General features: G+C 47.6%; 1 protein-coding gene across 1 annotated transcript in view; it reads right to left on the reverse strand.

Annotated features, from left to right (window-relative positions):
- Positions 1–17,591, reverse strand: part of LOC144149585 (FERM domain-containing protein 8-like) — a 107,506-nt gene extending 89,915 nt beyond the window's left edge. Inside the window, exon 1 of the mRNA XM_077681223.1 lies at positions 17,391–17,591. Within this exon, the coding sequence (XP_077537349.1) occupies positions 17,391–17,417 (27 nt within the window). The 5' untranslated portion in view covers positions 17,418–17,591. The remainder of the gene's footprint in view (positions 1–17,390) is intronic.
- Between the last annotated feature and the right edge of the window lie 630 nt (positions 17,592–18,221).

The following is an 18,221-nucleotide window of genomic DNA, read 5'->3' on the forward strand; positions in this document are numbered from 1 at the left end:
TGGTTGGTTGCTGGTTATGTCTTTGGCCTGTGCGGACATTAGATAAAGGAGGAAGCGGTTGTCACAGCCAGGCGAGAAGCGCTCCCGGCGTTTTCACCTCATTATGGCCTCACAGAATGTGTGACTCGCGTGCAGTTGATTGTAATGCATAACGCGACGGCTCTAGGCGGTACGCGCTGTGGGGAGCAAGGTAGCGGGTTCGATTCTTTGCAGCAAGGAGTGAGCTTCAAAAAGGCGCGAACAACAAAAGCACGTTGCCCACGACATGTACACTATACATGGTCTGAACATTTCCATGTACCTCCCACTGCGACGAGCTTCACATCTGAGGTGCGTAAAACCGCAAAATTTGAATTTTTTTGAAACCTACTTCCTATTTCAACTGGTCTCGGAGATTCATTTGAGCTCCCTCATTTTAAAAAGGAACATTTGAGAAAGTGACATTTTTTCTTACACGGGTGCTTTTCGCATCTACAGGGGAGTGTTTTGGCACTGGCTGACTTGAAAGAGGAATATGTGTCTTAGCGCAGATTTGAGATTTCCGCAAAATTACGAAAAAATACATCCCCGTGCATAGTAGTTTAACTAGCTCGTCCAAATTATTTTGTTTTGCAGAATCGCTCGGGCGGCGCAATGGGAGACCGTGTTGCTCAGCTCCTGACCAGTGGATCAACGCTGGGCCATCCAGGCCGACGTCTAGGATCACCAGCTTCCCCAAATAAAGCTCTCTCTCTCTCTCTCTCTCTCTCTCTCTCTCTCTCTCTCTCTCTCTCTCTCTCTCTCTCTCTCTCTCTCTCTGTCTGTCTGTCTGTCTGTCTGTCTGTACGTAAACCTGAGAGTCGAGAACAGTACAAAAATAATTTCCCTCGCAAACTGGTCGCTTTTTCTCTCGTGCAAGGGTAGCGTGTATGTTCATACACGAAAGCCGACTGGAGCTGCGCCCGTGAATATCTATCTATAAAGTAACTCAGCAGAGTTTTACTTACTCAGCAGAGCACAGAACTCGCGTCGAATGCAGACCGCTTACTATAAAAACAATTCGCATTCGACACGAGCACTGTGCCTGACTCACGGTTCTCCAGCAAGCTTGGACGTATAAGAAGCGGCGTTTAATATGAACAGCGTAGACGAGCGTGTGTGCGGCCGATTCGTGAACCGACCCGGGAAAGCTGGACAAAACTGAAGAACTGAAGACAAAAAAGGTAGAGAAATGGTAAAACTTAAAATTGCAGTTCATCGGTGTCTAAATGATTACAATTATTATTTCCTACACCATTAAAAAAAAAACGAAGCTCTGAGCACCGTCTAATTATGCCTCGCATTTTTAAGCCGACTCTGCGTTTCGCCAACCGTACTTTTAATTGGTGGCAATGCAAAAAGACACCAACCCAGACATCCTCTTTTTTTTTTCCTACTTTAGTTATTCCCGCGAAGTAGCTGGATTACCTACACCTCTACGATTTCTCCAGCTCATTATCGCTTTTTCTTATTTCCTTGTTTATATGTTTTTATTATTCCGTCAACAGCGCGATGGAGCTGGGTTACGGAGACCTTTGCGAGCACATTATTATTTTAAGGCTTTCAAAAAAATATTTGTATTTCTTTACTTTCTGGGGCAGTCGACGGCGCCAAATTGGGTGACTATTTGGTCAAACTTTTCGGTATGTACTTTCTGACAACGATCGCACATTTTAACTGCTATAGAAATGTGTAAACTTCGCCAATCACGCAATTTTGTGCACTGGGGTACTCGGCGAACAATTCTTGCGCCTGAAAGATAGTTCGCGGTCCCGTTTCGCTGTATAGCAAAGCGCGCGCAAGAAGTTAAGTGCCTCGTGCTTTCCCAACCACCGTTCATTTGCCGACGAGGAACGCCTTATAGAGCACGAACAAACGCAGTAACCTCATTTGAAAGAACGTAAACACCTGACATTGTGTAATTTACGGCGCAAACAGTGACCGTTGTTCGCGCGACCGACCCTGCTTTGGAAATTTATTATTTCTTCGCGCCGCAACAAGAACACCAGTTCCTGGCAAGAAGACGTTCTCACATATCAGAATCGCGCCTTTACACTCTGATAATACCCGGATCAAGAATACAACCAGCGACTTTGACCGTTCCCACACCTTGGCGGCATGAACAGCCTGAGAACGTGATTGTCCCAGCCTTCAGAAAAATAAAACACTGTCATTATAACCCAAGGGTTCAACGAGACAGAAGACCCACCGAGAGAGAGAGTCAAATACAGCCTGAATATCATCCATCAAAAAGGAAGTTGCACTGAGAGCGTAGATCCAATCGAGCATGAACATCGAACGGAACGGAGGATCCTGAGACAGAAAGTCCAATCGAGCATGAACATTCAAAGACACGGAAGATCCACTGTGTAAGGAGGTCTAATCGAGCCTGAATATCCGGGCCACCGAGCAGAAATATCGATCCAATCAGACTTAACATCCACCAAGACAAATGCATCGCCAATTTTATACGGCGCAGCTAACAAAGTCGTCGACATAGGAAACTGCAACCGAAAGCGGCTTTCCTTTGCGAATGCTACAAACCAAGCGGCATGAACTGCGCGCGAAATGCGTTTTTTTTTTTTTTTTCGAATTTTGGAAACAAAAGTTGGTCTGCCGTCCTCGGCGTGAACGTGCGGAAACCACTCGAAAGTCTTTCCGTGCCAAGCATTCGAAGCTAACCGCATCCGCAAAATTGGCTGCTCCGCATGATCGATTTCTCGGATGATTTCGCACTGCGTGTTACGGGAGAAAAAAAAAAAAAAAAAAAAAAACGGCTGGCCGTTTAAAATCACCGGCCCACTTTTGTTTTTATCCCCCTCTCTAAACAAGCACACACAAAAAAAGAGTACCCATGGAAATAAGCTTGGCAGTATTTAGACAAGACGAGCGTGTCATTAACGAGAATAGTGTAGAATAAACGCGGAAACTGGCTGAATGGGTTGGCAAAAGCAAAACAAAAGTACGACTTCGGGACAGCGATCATCCGTGACGCGGAAATAACGAAACCTGGAAGGACGGTGAGCATATATGCACGGTCCCATTCTGAAGCTGGCGAATTTCCCATTTTCCGCTGATCCCCCCCGAGATAGAGATGCAGAAGGAGACAAAATGGAGCAAAGACGGAGTCCGGCTAATAACGAACGGGAAAGTGGTCGCGCACGACGGGAATTAATTTTAACCGAACGGGTCCGCACACACGACGGAGACGAGGATTAACCTAAGCCTATGCACGACGTCCTTAAAACCAGAGCACACGACAATTTTACCGGCCCGCGAAGTTGGTTCGATGGGAAGCGAGCATCTGAAAGCGAGAGTTGTCCCGCCATGGCGTCGCTAAAAATACTCACGGCACACTGCAATGTCTGGAGAAAAATATTTTCGAATCAAAAGATACGAAAATTAAAGCGAACTAGTCTTGTGCACCAAACAAAATACGTAGCTGTAAAGGAGAAGGAAAAAAAAAAAAAACAATATAGCCCGCGCCGCATGCATTGTGTGCGGACATATCCATTTCGGCAATCGCGTATTAAATTTCCGACGCGAGCGGCGAGTACCCATTTTGACGGAAGGAACGACGCAACAATAGATGCAAGAATTGAGGCCTGAAAAAATGGTCGATTGTATGGCCTACGCGCGTAGATTGGATAGTGAAAATGACCACTGTCTGTGCATGCTTACACCAAATGAAAGAATTGTCGGCTGGCTAGTAAACGCACTGGCGTGCGCGCTCGGACTTCGTATCCAAGCCCTGCTAGACATCCAGAGACAACTATTTCGCAAATAAGCATTATTATTCACCTCGTTGGCTATTGAAACGTTCCGTATATAACGTATTACGAGAATGCGGAAATAGAACGGAGTATTACGCACCAAGGGGGAACTAATGCAGATAATCTTTCCAAAAAAAAAAAAAAAAACGATTTTTCATGATAGAAACGTTTGGCACAGTTTTCGTCTTGATACGGCACCATAGGTTTTCCGTATGTTTTCGCATATTCCGTACTACGGAACTCATACGAACTATGATTTGGCGTTTTTCGCGTCGTACAGAGATGAAATCGGTGTTAAAAATTTCTAACGTAATGCCGCACTCTATTATAATGTGTTGCGGAGGCAAACCTCTGTTTTTATTCCGGCGGTGTGTCAACAAACGTAAAAATGCTGTATTCCCATAATTCCGTTTATATGGAATTAACGTTTAGTAGGGTTGCTGCTTGCGTTCAAAAAAAAAAAAAAATACAGCGGCCGATCTCAATCCGTGAACGAATGAGCTTCGGGCTTGTCTTTTTTTTTATTGTTAGTTAAAACTCGTGAAAGCAGCAACCCACTAATATTAATATGAAGCGAGGACACCCACTGAGCAGGCCTCCAGAATCGGACACCCCCAAACACCTGCCAGAAGCAATGCCAGAATGCCTTCTCCCGCTTTCCCAACCGTCTCTTTCCACAATAAATGCATTGATCCATTTACAAAAATTCCCGCATCTCCACGAAGTGAATCATGACGAGTGAATCATGACTGGGGATCGTTCTTACCGTAAATCACTCGTGAGAGTGCTTACTGCTGCTAAAACGGTTTCCAATCCAATCCAATTCAATTTCATACAATTCATTTCAATCCAAGCCGAGTCCAATTCAATCCAATGCTTCACGCGCATGCGCAGCACGGCTCTCCAGGAGCTCTCTCTCTATCTCTCTCTCTCTCGCCATCTAACCTTTTGTGAACCTTTTATTTTGTTCTTGTTAACCTTTCGCGAACCTTTTGTTCACAGATGTTTCGATTTACATGGTGCTGTGCCGTGAGCACGGACGCCGGAGAAGCCTCGGCCTAGGTGCTTCGCCCCTTAAAAGCCTCTGGGGGCCAACCACAGTGCTACGGTCTTGTGGTGCTTCAAATGGTCAAAAGTAGATCTCAGCAAGTTCTGAGCGACGACCACCTGTCCTCCCCCCCTGGCCTGTCCTTTCCGGGCATATCCAAGGCGGATTTCGGCACTCCTGGCAACCAAGGCTGTCCTGCGACGAGGACGCTTATCCCTGAGCTTACCCTTTGTAAACAGCTGTTTGAGCAGGTGCCACATACTCCCGTTTTGGTTCAAAAAATGTTGAGCCAATGCAATAAGTAGCAGCCCCACCCACCTTTTTGTAGCAAATTTCAGGAATTTTGTAACACCGAATACTACAATGTACAGAAATCAAGTAAAACTGTCGCACTACCACCGCAATTTTAATTCCTGTGGGTGAGACTTACGCGTGAAAAGTTTGAGGTCACATGGGTTATGATAGAGGAGGAGGATAAGAAAAAAAAAAACCGCGGAAAAAGCCATCAAATGGAATTGTATATAAAAACAAAAAATGACAAATGTCAAAATTGTAAGATTAAGTAAGTTGGAATACACTCTTGACTAAATTCAGTGTTCTTGAAACTTCGGGAGAAATCAGAAGAGTGAGAATAACATACAATAGGACAGCTGTCACGGATAGGGCACGGTATAAAAAACAAAACAATAATTTTCCCAAAATGGCACCATAGCCTCTGTAAAAAGACTGCGTGAGAATGTTTTACTGAGCCAAAGAAGTCAGCCGGCAGCAAGCTTGGCTTGCTACTCCAAAAGCTTTGCTAAGCATATTATATATTCTATATATTTTATGCATATTGTATTTATGCTAAATGTAATTTAAATATTATAAATATATTAGAAATACAATATATTATATTTATTATATTTTTGCTTGCAGTCTTCCCAGCATAGGTGAGTACTGCCTGCCCGCAAGCATTGCATTTATTTCGTACACATACAGATCTGTCACGATTGGAAGAAGACAATAAAAAAACTGAGTGTCTGCGCCCATTTCTGTGTGGTTTGCAATAATCGTGTCAGCTTCACGGCGAGCAGGAGCAGTAGCTGGCCATTCCTTGACAACGCTCAAAATTGGCCTATTGCTTTCAAGGCACGGCTTTGAAATTTTTTTCAAGTATACACATAAAGGTTATTAAGGCATTCGATGTAATTGCAATCGAAGAAACAGTGCTCACTAAAGCGCCATCGATGAAAAGTTGGTCAATGAAGTGCCTGACGTCCTTCGCAAAAACACCAGAGCTGGATGCTCGAAAACAAAGATCGTCCTTTTGAAATGACACAACATTGGCGTGCAAATGGTGGGGCCCGAAATGACTCACACTGTGTGCATTGTTTTGGGCCCTCGCTACAAGCACTGTGCTGTACAATTTCTGGTCTTCTGACAGCCCACAGGACTCCTGAACCGAGGAATACATGCAATCCCATGCCGAAACCACCGCCATTTCAACTGGTTCAGACAATCCAACGCCTGATGTCCCCAACCTAGCCTTTACTTTCAGACAACCTGGTGTTAACAGAAAAACTTGTGTTATGTGTGCAAAAGAGTAGATTGTGTGCCACTTGTACCATGTTTTGAGGGAGGAAAGGGGTCAAGTAGCCAGGGTGGGGTGTTTCAGTGTCAGAACACCCCCGAAATTTATGCATGCAGAAGAATGACGTATTTTTTTGGGCATCTGCTGCAGTTCTTTTTAATTTTTTATTTCCATTTCGGTGGTGTATACACCCTGAAATATATTTCTGGTTACACCACTGAAAGGAGGTGCTAATTTGAGAGCGTATCAAAGGGTATTACACAAAACTAAATGTGACTTTGTGCCCCCATTATGTGTGTGTATGTATATATATATATATATATATATATATATATATATAGGATTTCGATGAGTTTTGCAACGGGCCAGAAGAAACGGTCAGGTAAAAGATAAGAACAACTTTGCGGTTAACTTGTTTATTATAAATTAGTCCGACAGTTTCGGAAGTGGAACTTCCTTCCTCAGGGACAATCCCACAATGAACACCGAATCCTTATGCACACTGCATGCGAGGGAGAGTCTCTCCTTCTCTCCCTCATAAGGAGGGGAATACGCCAGAGAACGTAAAAAATCGGGTAACAACAGGGCACTTGCTGAGTGGAGAGGATTTAAATTAAAAAAAAAAAGGAAGAAAAAGAGGAAAGGCGGTGGTTTTAGTGAGAAAACGGCTCTGGTGGGGGAAGCGAGCGGGACCAAAGGTTTCTGTCGGCCCGCTGCGGCTGGGATGAAAGAGAACTGACAAACAAAATACAGACAACGCATGAGCACAGATGGGAAGAGCGGGGCGGTGGTGTAGTAACTAAGGACGCGGTCTTGGCCCGGCATTTGTTTCGTGGGTTCAGAACAGACCGTTAAACGGAGAATCATTGCTTTTACCAAGAAACCGGTGATAAGTCTACTTTGTTTGCCCTTTGAAGGGCCGCGACATGGCGACAGAGAAAGGCACTAGCGGCAGCCAGCGGCGAGCCGCATAGCGGTCGGACCGCGCGGAAGACAGGGATCAAGTTACACAGGGGCGCGGCGAGTTCGGAGAAGGCGACGAGTACCCCGTCCGTCCTTGGCCGCAGCGTAGAGTAATGTAAAGGCACACATACGACGCGACAAGCGTGAAGTTCAATGGAGGACCGACACAGAAAACCACTGAATTACGACACCGATATGTCTCAACAGAACACGACCATCTCAAGGTACGGCCAGATTGGCACTGCCGTTCAACGTCACCTCCCTCTCTCTTCTTACTCTTCTTAGTTGTCCCAATGTGGACAGCATTTATCGCGCAGCACGTGCAGTGCGGGGCTTAGGCGGCTTTTTTGGGCGGCGCTCCCTCTCGGTATGCGCCCGTTGTCTGCTGAGCTAATGGCGGGTGGTCCTGAATGAATAATAAAAAAAAAAATTTTATGCTAGGAGAAAGGGGGTGGAACAATGTGCATCCACTTCCTGTTGTCAATCAACGTCCGTGGTCCTCCGGAGGCACGACATGCTGCCAGCGCTCTCGTTGATACCATGAGTCAGCGTTTTGAACTTATAAATAAGGTACGATTCCTTCTGTTCGCGCTCCCGTTTAGTGTGAAAACCGGTCTCTAGCAGAGTGACTTTAATTTGGTCGAATGAATGTCCTGGGAGGCTGACATGTCTTGAAATGGGCAAGTTCGGTTGTGTTTTAGCGTGAGAACGGTGGTTGTTAAAGCGTTTACGGAAGGCGGTTTCTGTTTGTCCGATGTACTGCATGCCACAGATGTCACAGTGAAGCATGTAGACGACATTTTGGCTGTCACAGTTTAGATACGCATTTATTTTGAATACGTAATCTGAGGAGCTGGCTTTAGCAATAGTGGTGGTAGTCATGTGTGAACAAACCTTACAACGTGTTTTCTTGCATGGCTGGCATCCCCGTTGAGTGCCCTCAATGGCAGTCGTCTTGGCTCTGACTAACATATCTTTCAGGTTTTTTCCGCGGCGATAAACAACTCGGGGGGGCTTTTGGAAAATTGAAGATAGCCGGCTACTTTGTTGCAGTATATTAAAATGTCTCGAAAGAATGTTATTAAGTTTGGGCAACGCAGATGAGTGGGTGAGGACAAGATTTGTCTGGCTTCCTTCATTCCTGGGATTCCCTCCATGTAGAATTTCCTCGCGGTTTAGGTTACGAGCTCTGTTGATGGAGTCATCGACCACTGCTGCCGGGTACTTTTGACGAATGAGGGCATTTTTTAGTTGTTGGGAGTTGTGGTCAAAGTCGGCGTTGTCAGAGCAAATTCTGCGGTATCTGTGGGCCTGGGAATAGGGAATGCTCATCTTGCAATGCCGTGGATGGTCACTTTCAAAGTGCAGATACTGCTGCCGATCTGTGGGTTTTCTATATAGGGCTGTGATCGTGGTCGTGCCCTCTACCTGAATGGTGACGTCGAGAAAGTTCACCGATGTCCTTGAGATATTATGCGTAAAAGATATAGAAGGGTGGACCAAGTTGAAATCCGAAATGAACTTATGCAAGCTTGCCTCGTCATGCGGCCAGACAAAAAAGATGTCATCCAGGAATCGCTTGTATATGAGCGGGCGAACGGGTTGAGCTTCCAAGAAGGGTCCCTCGAGTGCCGCCATGAACAAGTTCGCGTAATTAGGTGCCATTTTTGTGCCCATAGCTGTGCCGCTAATTTGAAGGTAATGTTTGTTTTCGAATTGGAAATAATTGTAACGAAGCACCAGGTCAAGTAGGGTAGTAAGGGCGTGCTCATTAATCTCTAGTGCCATATCAGCGTTTTGACATGCCTCCACGGTATACCTGATGCCGTCTGAATGGGGGATATTGGTGTAAAGCGATGAGACATCCATTGTAACCAGGAAGCTGCCAGGGGGGATTACCAGTCCAGACACCTCTCTCAAAGAATGGTTTGTGTCCTTGATATAGGCCGGAATTTTGGGAACCGCGTTTTTCAAAATAAAATCAAGAAAGCTGGAAATTGATTCTGTTGGAGTGCCATTGCAAGATACAATAGGGCGGCCTGGATTGCCAGGTTTGTGAATTTTAGGGAGTATACTCCGGGATGAGAGAGTATACCGGGACGCTTTTACCTATAGGTAAAAGCGTCCCGGTGCTGATTGGGTGGGCGTCATTGCTTTAAACATGTCTTTAGTTATATCGCCATTTTCAAGAAGCCTTGTGAGTTCAAGGGTGATTTTCGATACGAACTGCTGTGTTGGGTCCGCAGGAAGTTCCTCATAAAAATTCTCATCACTCAGTTGTCGGAGTCCTTCCCTAATGTAGTCGGTTTTGTTAATTACGACTATTGCTCCGCCCTTGTCCGCCGGCTTTATAACAATGTCATCCCGTTGGCGGAGGGAGAAAAGAACCTTGCGCTCATCAGTTGATAGGTTGTTGCGGACAGGGTTTGTTTTCTTTAATGCATTCAACACGTCTTTTTGAACGGCCGAAATGTACATATCGAGATGTTTGTCCCGACCATCGCTCGGTGTCCAACATTTGTCTGATGCTCCCGGAATTTTTTTGTCTGGGTTCGTTTCCCGGTCGTAGAAGTATTCACGAAGGCGTAAGTTCCTCGCAAAATTGTCTAAGTCCTGGTACAGCTGAAATTCATTAAATTTACCCGTAGAGGGACAGAATGTGAGACCTTTTGACAGCAGTTTAAGTTCAGATTCTATGAGCGGTACGTCCGATAGGTTGACAACGTTGGATTCTGGATGCGCCGAACTTTCAGATGGGGTTTGACTCACAGGACATACGCTTTTCTCCTCAACCAAGGGTACAGCAGCTGGATTATCCGGAATGGAAGAATTCTCAGTTCTGGTTTGGTTTCCTGAGCATCCAACTCCCTGCTCCCTAAAGGAGTGATCTGGAATGGGGATATTGTCTCTCCGCATCTTTTTAAATTTTTGGTTCATCACACCTCCTTCTTTTTGAGATTCGTATCTCTTGAGTTCCATTCTTTCCATTTCGGATATCTCCGGGCTGCTCCGAAGGGAGGTTTCCAACTTCTCTAATTCTAATGTCTTTCTTTCTCCGTGTCCTATTATTACCTGCATTAGCTGCAAGGATGCGTCCTCAAGAATATTGTTCCACCGCGCCATTTCATCTGCATTAAGATCGGTCATTGCCGGTGTCAGCCTTAGCCGCAGTCCTTTAGGTATTTTACGTGCTGTTGCATATGATTTTAAAGTAGCACTGTGCAAGTTGTAGCGCACTCGCTTATCTATGCTTTTGCGAAGAGAGAGGAAGGCGCGCGACCAGGGTCGTGTCGTTCGGGCCGTACCTTTAAGCGCTGGACACATGTACGATTTGTACACGCGATTCGCATGCGACTGATCGTCACGACTGTCACCACGACTAGTCGTACGCGTGAATTTGAGACACATGACCCGATGCGTGCATGCGATGCGTCGTCGGCGTCGCTCCGCCCACCGTTTTTGCTCCATGGTCAACTACGACTATCGCTGAGCTGAATTTGTAGATTCCGCGCGTTTAATCGCAAAAAATGGATAAAGCAGGCAATCGTGAAGCGTTTCCTGCCTTCGGAAACAGTTCGCGCACACGCCGGCCGCGCCTGCCAGCTCGGACACTCAGCGGCTCGAACCGGCGCAGACCACGGTAGCAACCGCTTGTCGCTGCTCTTCTGAATCAATCTGGTCGTTAAAATGAAGTTCCACATGCGAGAAAGTAGGTGTTAGTGTGGTGAAAAATTGTGCTTGGGATTGTTATCAGGGCTTATTTTAAAAGCGGCGATCAGATATCTGCCGCGATGCAAGCGTATACGCTGACCGGCCCCCGCGGCGCGCGGCGGGCGGTGCGCCGACCGGTCGAGAGATGGCAATACCTGCGCGGAAGCATCGAAACAGGCTACGCAGATGTTCAACTACGACGATCGCTGAGCTGAATTTGTAGATTCCGCGCGTTTGTTCGCAAGAAATTGATAAAACAGGCAATCGCGAAGTGTTTTCTGCCTTCGGAAACAGTCCGCGCACACGCCGGTCGCACCTGCCAGCTCGGCACACTCAGCTGCTCGAACCGGCGCAGACCACGGTAGCAACCGCGCTTGTCGCTGCTCTTCTGAATCAATCTGATCGCTAAAAAGAAGTAGCTTATGCGAGAAAAGGGATGATAGTGTGGTGAAAAGTTGTGTTACGGATTGTCATTCGCAGTTACACAGACAGCGGCAATCAAATATCCGCCAGGATGCTAAGCCTAGAGTTTCCAACACCCGAGCCGACCAGAGCAACGCACGCCGGTTGCGGGGTGTTGGGGCTCAGCGGGCTCTCATTGGCTGTGGCCTCACGACGATTGCAACCATGGAGGAAAAAAAAGCTTAGGAGAGGCCCTGACGTCACACCCAGCGCAGCCGGAAACGCCATTTCTGTAAGTCGAATGGCGGATCATTGGCCCTCCATGCCATTGGCGGACTCTTTTTGCCTCTCTCTCTCGGTGCACCTTCTCCGCCTCCTCCGTCCTGTATCGCCTCTCTTGTCGTCTGCATCTGCCAGCGCCGAGCCGGCGGAAATCAGCTGATAGGCAGGTAGAAGGCCGTTTTGCAGCGCGTGACCGTGAACCTAAACGCGCAGTAACACTGTTACACGTCTTCAGTGTGGCCGCAGCAGGTTTGCGAAGCGGCTCGCTCTAACAATGCCGCAATGCTCGGTGCCAGGCTGCAAGCCGCGATCGGTACCCAAGGAATCGGGCGTCACTTTCCACCGGTTAGTGCATCGTTCCGCTGACAAGTATTGCTGTACATTGGTGTGCATTCATCCTTTGTTTGCAATCGCCGCCGTTTATAGGTTCCCAAGCGATGGAGAACGCCGCAAACAGTGGGCAAACGCCGTGCGGCTACCGGACTGGAAAGTGCCCAAGTTTGCGTTGCAGTTTCACTGGCAATCCCAGAGATGACTAGTCAATTAAACGGCCGTTCTATATATATAGGTAAGCAGTACTTCATGCAGATTTCACGCTAAAAAATTGTGGAATGTTTTTACCGTTGTTCGCGTGCCTTCGATAGAATTTTTTGCGAAGGAGGAGGAGGAGGCAAAACGTTTTATTGAGTAAAAAAAAAATGAGAGGGTGGGTGGCGTCAATAAACTTTTTTTCGCCAAGTTTCAACTTGTCTCAGTGTCAATAAATTCAAGGTGATATCAGTTGAAAACGTTCATACACTAACCTCGCAGTATGAAGCGTTGAAAAGCGAAATCCAGAGCGAGACCACAAAAAGATCCAGATTCCAGATCCAGCACTCTTCCAGTCAACAGACGGACACCTACTAAGGTAATAGGACGACGGAATTATATCAACTGGGAATCTACCTTGTAACAGTTGCAAAGGCACTGCCGCGCATTGCCGGCCTAGCAAACTATATATTGCAGCGGCGATAACCAAAAAATTGAGTTGCGAATCGTTCGGTTGCAAGTCGCCTACGTACTGCACACCCTGTATCACTTCCCGAAAATCTACCTGACGGGTGGGTGTCCGCGCGTACGACGGGATGCCGCGTTCACGATATCTGCACTTCAATAGGCGCGTCGTGATCGCGACCGGAGCAAAAGCTTGGCGCGGTACAAGGTGCACTTGCAAGTAGAAATTAAATGACATATTCACATAGGCGCAGCTGTCGCAACTCGCAGCATCCTTTTCGAGTTCCGCAAGACCACAGCGCAGCAAAGCGAAGCAGCAATCTTCGCAATCGGACGACAAGGCAGGCGCTGCCTTTCCTCCATGACTGGCGAACGGCGGGCGGGCTGTTGCTAGGACGCCGTTGCTAACGCGACTTCCAATGGCCGCCGAAAACACGTGACTTCCTCCACACTTTTGCCAATGCGCGGGGATAGGTGGGGGCCTCTCCTAAGCTTTTTTTTCCTCCATGATTGCAACGATGGCACGACTGCATCTGGCTTGCCAGACGCACGTCGTGAGCCTCCTCCGACCAGCGATCGACGCCAAAACGGGTCCTAACGATCAATCGTAACGATCAGTCGCATGCGAATCGCGTGTACCAGTCGTACATGTGTCCAGCGCTTCACTTGGGCGGAGTCAGTCGTTGCGAACCCCCGCGTCAGTCGTCTCAGGGGGGGTCTGGCGTGTCCCGTTGGGCCGGCGTGGCGAAGTCTTCGGGGTCACAGCTGTGGTGGGAGAGACCTCCGGAGAAGGGGGAGCCCGCTGACGTTCCCGCTGTGCCGGCGTTGCACCTGGTGTTGGGTTGTTCGGTGCCCGGGGTTTAAAGGGTCTCCGCTGCCAGCCGAGCGCCCTGAACGAGAGAGCGTTGCGGAAGTGCTCCGCCAGCAGCGCAACGCCCTCAAAACTCGCGTGGAGCCCGTCAGCAGCAAAGACCCTCCGTGCCGGTAGTTCGTGGAATGCGTGATCGATGTAGCGGACGTCTGCTCCCAACTCCTTCCGCTGGCACATGCGGCGGACCTCGCGCACAAAATGGGAGGCCTCGCAGTTGAATGATCTGACAAACCGCCAGTCTCCACCTCGTCGGCGCCGGTTCAGGGTGCGGGGAAAGGGCAGGCTTAAGCATATCCTTTTCAACGCCGGACGGTGGAGGCGAACCCTCGCAAGCATTTGTCTCAACTTCTCCAGGGATGTGGACGATCCGCTTTCTGCTATATCAGCAGTTCCGACGTGAAGCACCAGTGTCTCCACGGTTGGGGGTAGATATTCCAGGGCGGCGGTGACGTCCTCAAACTTCATGTCGCCGTATGAGATAAATCCGGGAGCCCCTCTCTCACTCGGGTGGAAATGGCCGTGGACATGGCGGATGAGAGAGTCCCCCACAATAGCGCTCCGGATGGTGTGCCTTGGAAAAAGGCACGTCAACCGCTCCGTTATATGGTGTCTGGCAGCCATTGATGGTCAAGATTTCGATGAGTTTTGCAACGGGCCAGAAGAAACGGTCAGGTAAAAGATAAGAACAACTTTGCGGTTAACTTGTTCATTATAAATTAGTCCGACAACGGCATCAGGTGTGAGGCCCCAATTTACCCAACAATATATATATATATATATATATATATATATATATATATATATATATATATATATATAGTACATATAAATATATTAATTTATATATATATATATAAATTAATATATTTATATGTACTGCACAGAGAGAGGAACAAACAGCTTTTTTTGCTAATAGTCGTATTTGTGAGGACCAGGTGTGAGGCCCCAATTTACCCAACAATCAGTATTCATTCAAAGGTAGCAACCAGTTCCATTTCTATAAGCAAAGATTTGCACGTCCGCGTGCGGAAAATTGGAAATGCATCCGTTATATAAAAGGAGACTTTACAGCCCACTGAAGTACAGTGGTTAGATGAGGCATCACCAGTGCTATGAGAGAAATGGCAACGAACTGCGTTATCATCACCACTGTCTCAACATCCCCAACACTACACATACGTGAAAAAGCCATATGAAAGTCCACAACCACTTCCAAATCATTCAGGTCATGCTGAAATTTGGATCCACTCAATCTGGCAATGGCTCAATTTCATTCAGCGACAACAATGCAAAACCAAACAAGCTAATCAGGTGTTTTTTGCATTGACAAAGGCAACGAAGGTTGCGATGCTATGATTCCTACTGCAGTCTGCCTTCCTTCAGTGAAAACAAAAAGAATGAAACAAAATTTGTCAAGCTACGTTTTTATGTTCTAGTCAAACAGAGTGCCACTCTGATGACCGCAACTTCCCGGCTGACAATGGCCTGAGCTAGTGCATCATTCCGAAGCAGGCGACACGCTTTTCTGCTAGAAACCAGACTCTTAGACGGGAAAGAAAAGAAGCTTGGGGTCATTACTCCTTTATTTATAGACATGTGATAAAACACTGCCACCTGAATAAAAAGAACGCACGCACATGCAAACCAGAGCAAAGGCCCAGACCAGCAGGCACGTCATGCAGCAGTCCCAAGAAACGTCCGTCCACCACGGCGTACTTACTGTGTGGTGAGTTGTATGCCTATGACAGCCCCTGGGGATTGTGCAGAAGCAGCTTGGTCTCGCGCCACCACCACCACCACCGGGAACACCGCAAGGGGCAGGAGGAGGATGTGCGGGGAGGGAGGGGGGAGTGTGCGAAGCCCAGAAGATGAAGAAGCAGCACCAAAGCGGAACAGGACAAAAGCTTTCACCCCAGAAGCAGAAGACAGAGGGGACTCTGGATAGAGAGAGAGGGAGAGAGAGAAGTGGGGGAGAAACGGGCATGTCCACCTTTGGTTTACTTGGAGGACACAAACGCAGAACACATGTGAACCGACGCAGATGACACTGTCAATCGAATGGTCAACTGGGCAGAACGGTAATGTCCCATGGTTTACTAGGCAGTTTTAGCATATCGTTACCGTGTTTGCGTTACCATTTACCGTGTTACCGGAAGCTGCTGGCGACGGTGAAGCCTGTGCCGGTAAGTTACCGTTCGCGGTAACTCTCGCACTGCGCAGTCGACTCCCGCAAACACGGTAACGATATGCCAAAACTCTCTACTAACAGCGCACCCACACGATGGACAAAGAAGATGACAGGACGAGCGCTGATTCGCAGGTAATTTCTTTTAAATGAAGGAAACACTAAAGTTACTAGAACCAAGAGTTCCAGCCCCCTGATATTTCACAGATTAGCAGAATCCTAGGTGTAACTATAAAATAGGTTGTGGGCCACCACTTGGCAGTCGCCTTCATTCTCCGTCACCTGTTCCCGCTGTTAATGCGCCATGAAGCATTGGCGAAACTTCCTCCTAGGTGCTTAAGTTAAATGTTGGTAAACACATTCCCCCAAACACGGATGCATGCATTTACAACACCACGTTAAGGAGTGCAACTGTTTTTAAGAGAGCCTGGTAAAATGCTGCTTATCATTTTAGCTGGGCTTCCGTGTAAGCTTACATTATGTTATATTTGACACATATGAAGGCAATTTTAAGAGCAGCTGTTGGTCAGTAGGGTCATCAGGGCAAGGTTAAACTTTTTGAGGTGCTTTCTAAAGTCACCAAATTACGTGTGCCCTATGGAAGAATTGACGCCGTTCCAAACTATCCTTAAAGAGGGATAATGAGGTCCCACACACTCCCCACATTGGATGAAGCGATTTATTTTTCCTGTCGACGGCAGCAATTCTTTCAGAGGTCACATCAATGGCTTCGCTGTGAAACTGTCCAATGTATAGATTAAGTATGCACCAGGAACGCTGATTTCTGATTGATAGTTTTCGTATGACCCTCTGCTTCCTTATTTGAAGGCACACAGTAGTAACTGGCAAGTCAAAGCACTTTGTCGAATTAGGAAATAAAAAAGATAACTAACCACCGCTGTTCATGATGTAATGCTAAAAGCAGCTAACCCCTTGCTTTTAAATATTGCGGCCTCGGCAGCTCGAATTAAATTTCATACTGTAGCCCGACTGCAGCAACAAATTAACGAAACAAAAAACAGTTCTTTTCATCCGCCCGATTGCGAGACTCCGAGGCTCTTTATCTTTTTCTTTTTTCTTTTTCTTCTAGACAAAAATCCGCTCCCAGCGCACCGACTCGGAGAGCGAGCGTCAACATTGCATTCCTCGCCGACCCGACACTTCAAAACAAGCGCTGGTCACTTGGGCGTCGCCCTCCCGACGGGAAGTTGCATCTAGCGAAAGTATTTCACCCGGCAGCGGTCTTGCACGAGCGCGTCTGTTTACGTGGTGCAACTTCCTCAAAACCACTGCCCCAGTTATCGACGAACTCAGCGGGAGAGCCGCCCGCGGGAGCTCGGTCGTCCGCAGCGAGACCCAGTTCACTGATCCGGCGTTACAGGTATACAAGCGTTGTAACCTTTAAACCTTCGTTCGGAATCACAGGTAGTGCATAAACTGCCCTTAACGATGTCATATTGAGGGTTTCTTCAGAACAAACGAAAAAGGAGCAAAGCTGCCGCATTCGAGAGCCAGGTAGGCGGGTGCACGGAGCAACCAAGCGTAGACTCGGACGAAGCGCCGGAACTCACCGGAATCGCTTCCCCCGCCGGGTCCATCGTGGTCACGTCTTGTTGAAACACTGCAGGGAACCTTTATGTGAGGCTGGAACCCGGTGAAAAAGCTCAGGTTTTCACTCCACGCACGATGAAACGACGGTTTCTCTTGACGCGAACGCACGCACGGAAAGAGAGCAGTTGACCGCCATGTTGAACGGTGGCGGCCTCTGGCGAGAGAAGATCGAGACGGGACGACCGAAACCGAAACTGGAACGAGAGCAATCGCTGCTTTCGTCTTCGTCGTAAATGAATAAATAAATACTAAATAGGCGGGGATTTTAGTTAATACCGACAAATAAAAACAAGATTGCGTCCCGTACTTTTTTTTACTGCCCCTTCTTGTTATCGCGTAATTATTATTCTTTGCGAATACATTTTCAAGCCCATCCGACATACTTCGGTTTCGCAGGTAATTCTTCTGCTCGCCACGAGCTGTTACGACGATAAATGAGCGTCCTTAAGAAATTTCCCTGAGGAAACCCCTTCTCTGCTCGCAGCTGATATTGTTTACCCACAGAACAGCGCCGGCGCTTGCTTGGTTATTTATCAAACGAATAAAAATTACGAGAGATACCTAGAAACTTTCAAGGAATGTGAAGAAGAAAGCCCAGTTGGACCTTCTGCTGAACTGCACTAAGACTTCCTGTTGGATTTTCCGTTAGCGCCGGTCGCCCCTTGACCAGCAACCTGGACAGCCCACTCCGAAGCTCCTTTGGCTCGCTCATCATCGCCAGGAGCTTCCTACTCGCCCCCATCAGTTCCGTCCCCTATCGTATACGCTCGTATTCCCCGCACGGCGCTGCT

This window comes from Haemaphysalis longicornis, unplaced genomic scaffold (genome assembly GCF_048455015.1).
Source record: "Haemaphysalis longicornis isolate Haplotype H1 unplaced genomic scaffold, Haemaphysalis longicornis Haplotype H1 scaffold_8, whole genome shotgun sequence".
Lineage (NCBI taxonomy): Eukaryota > Metazoa > Arthropoda > Arachnida > Ixodida > Ixodidae > Haemaphysalis > Haemaphysalis longicornis.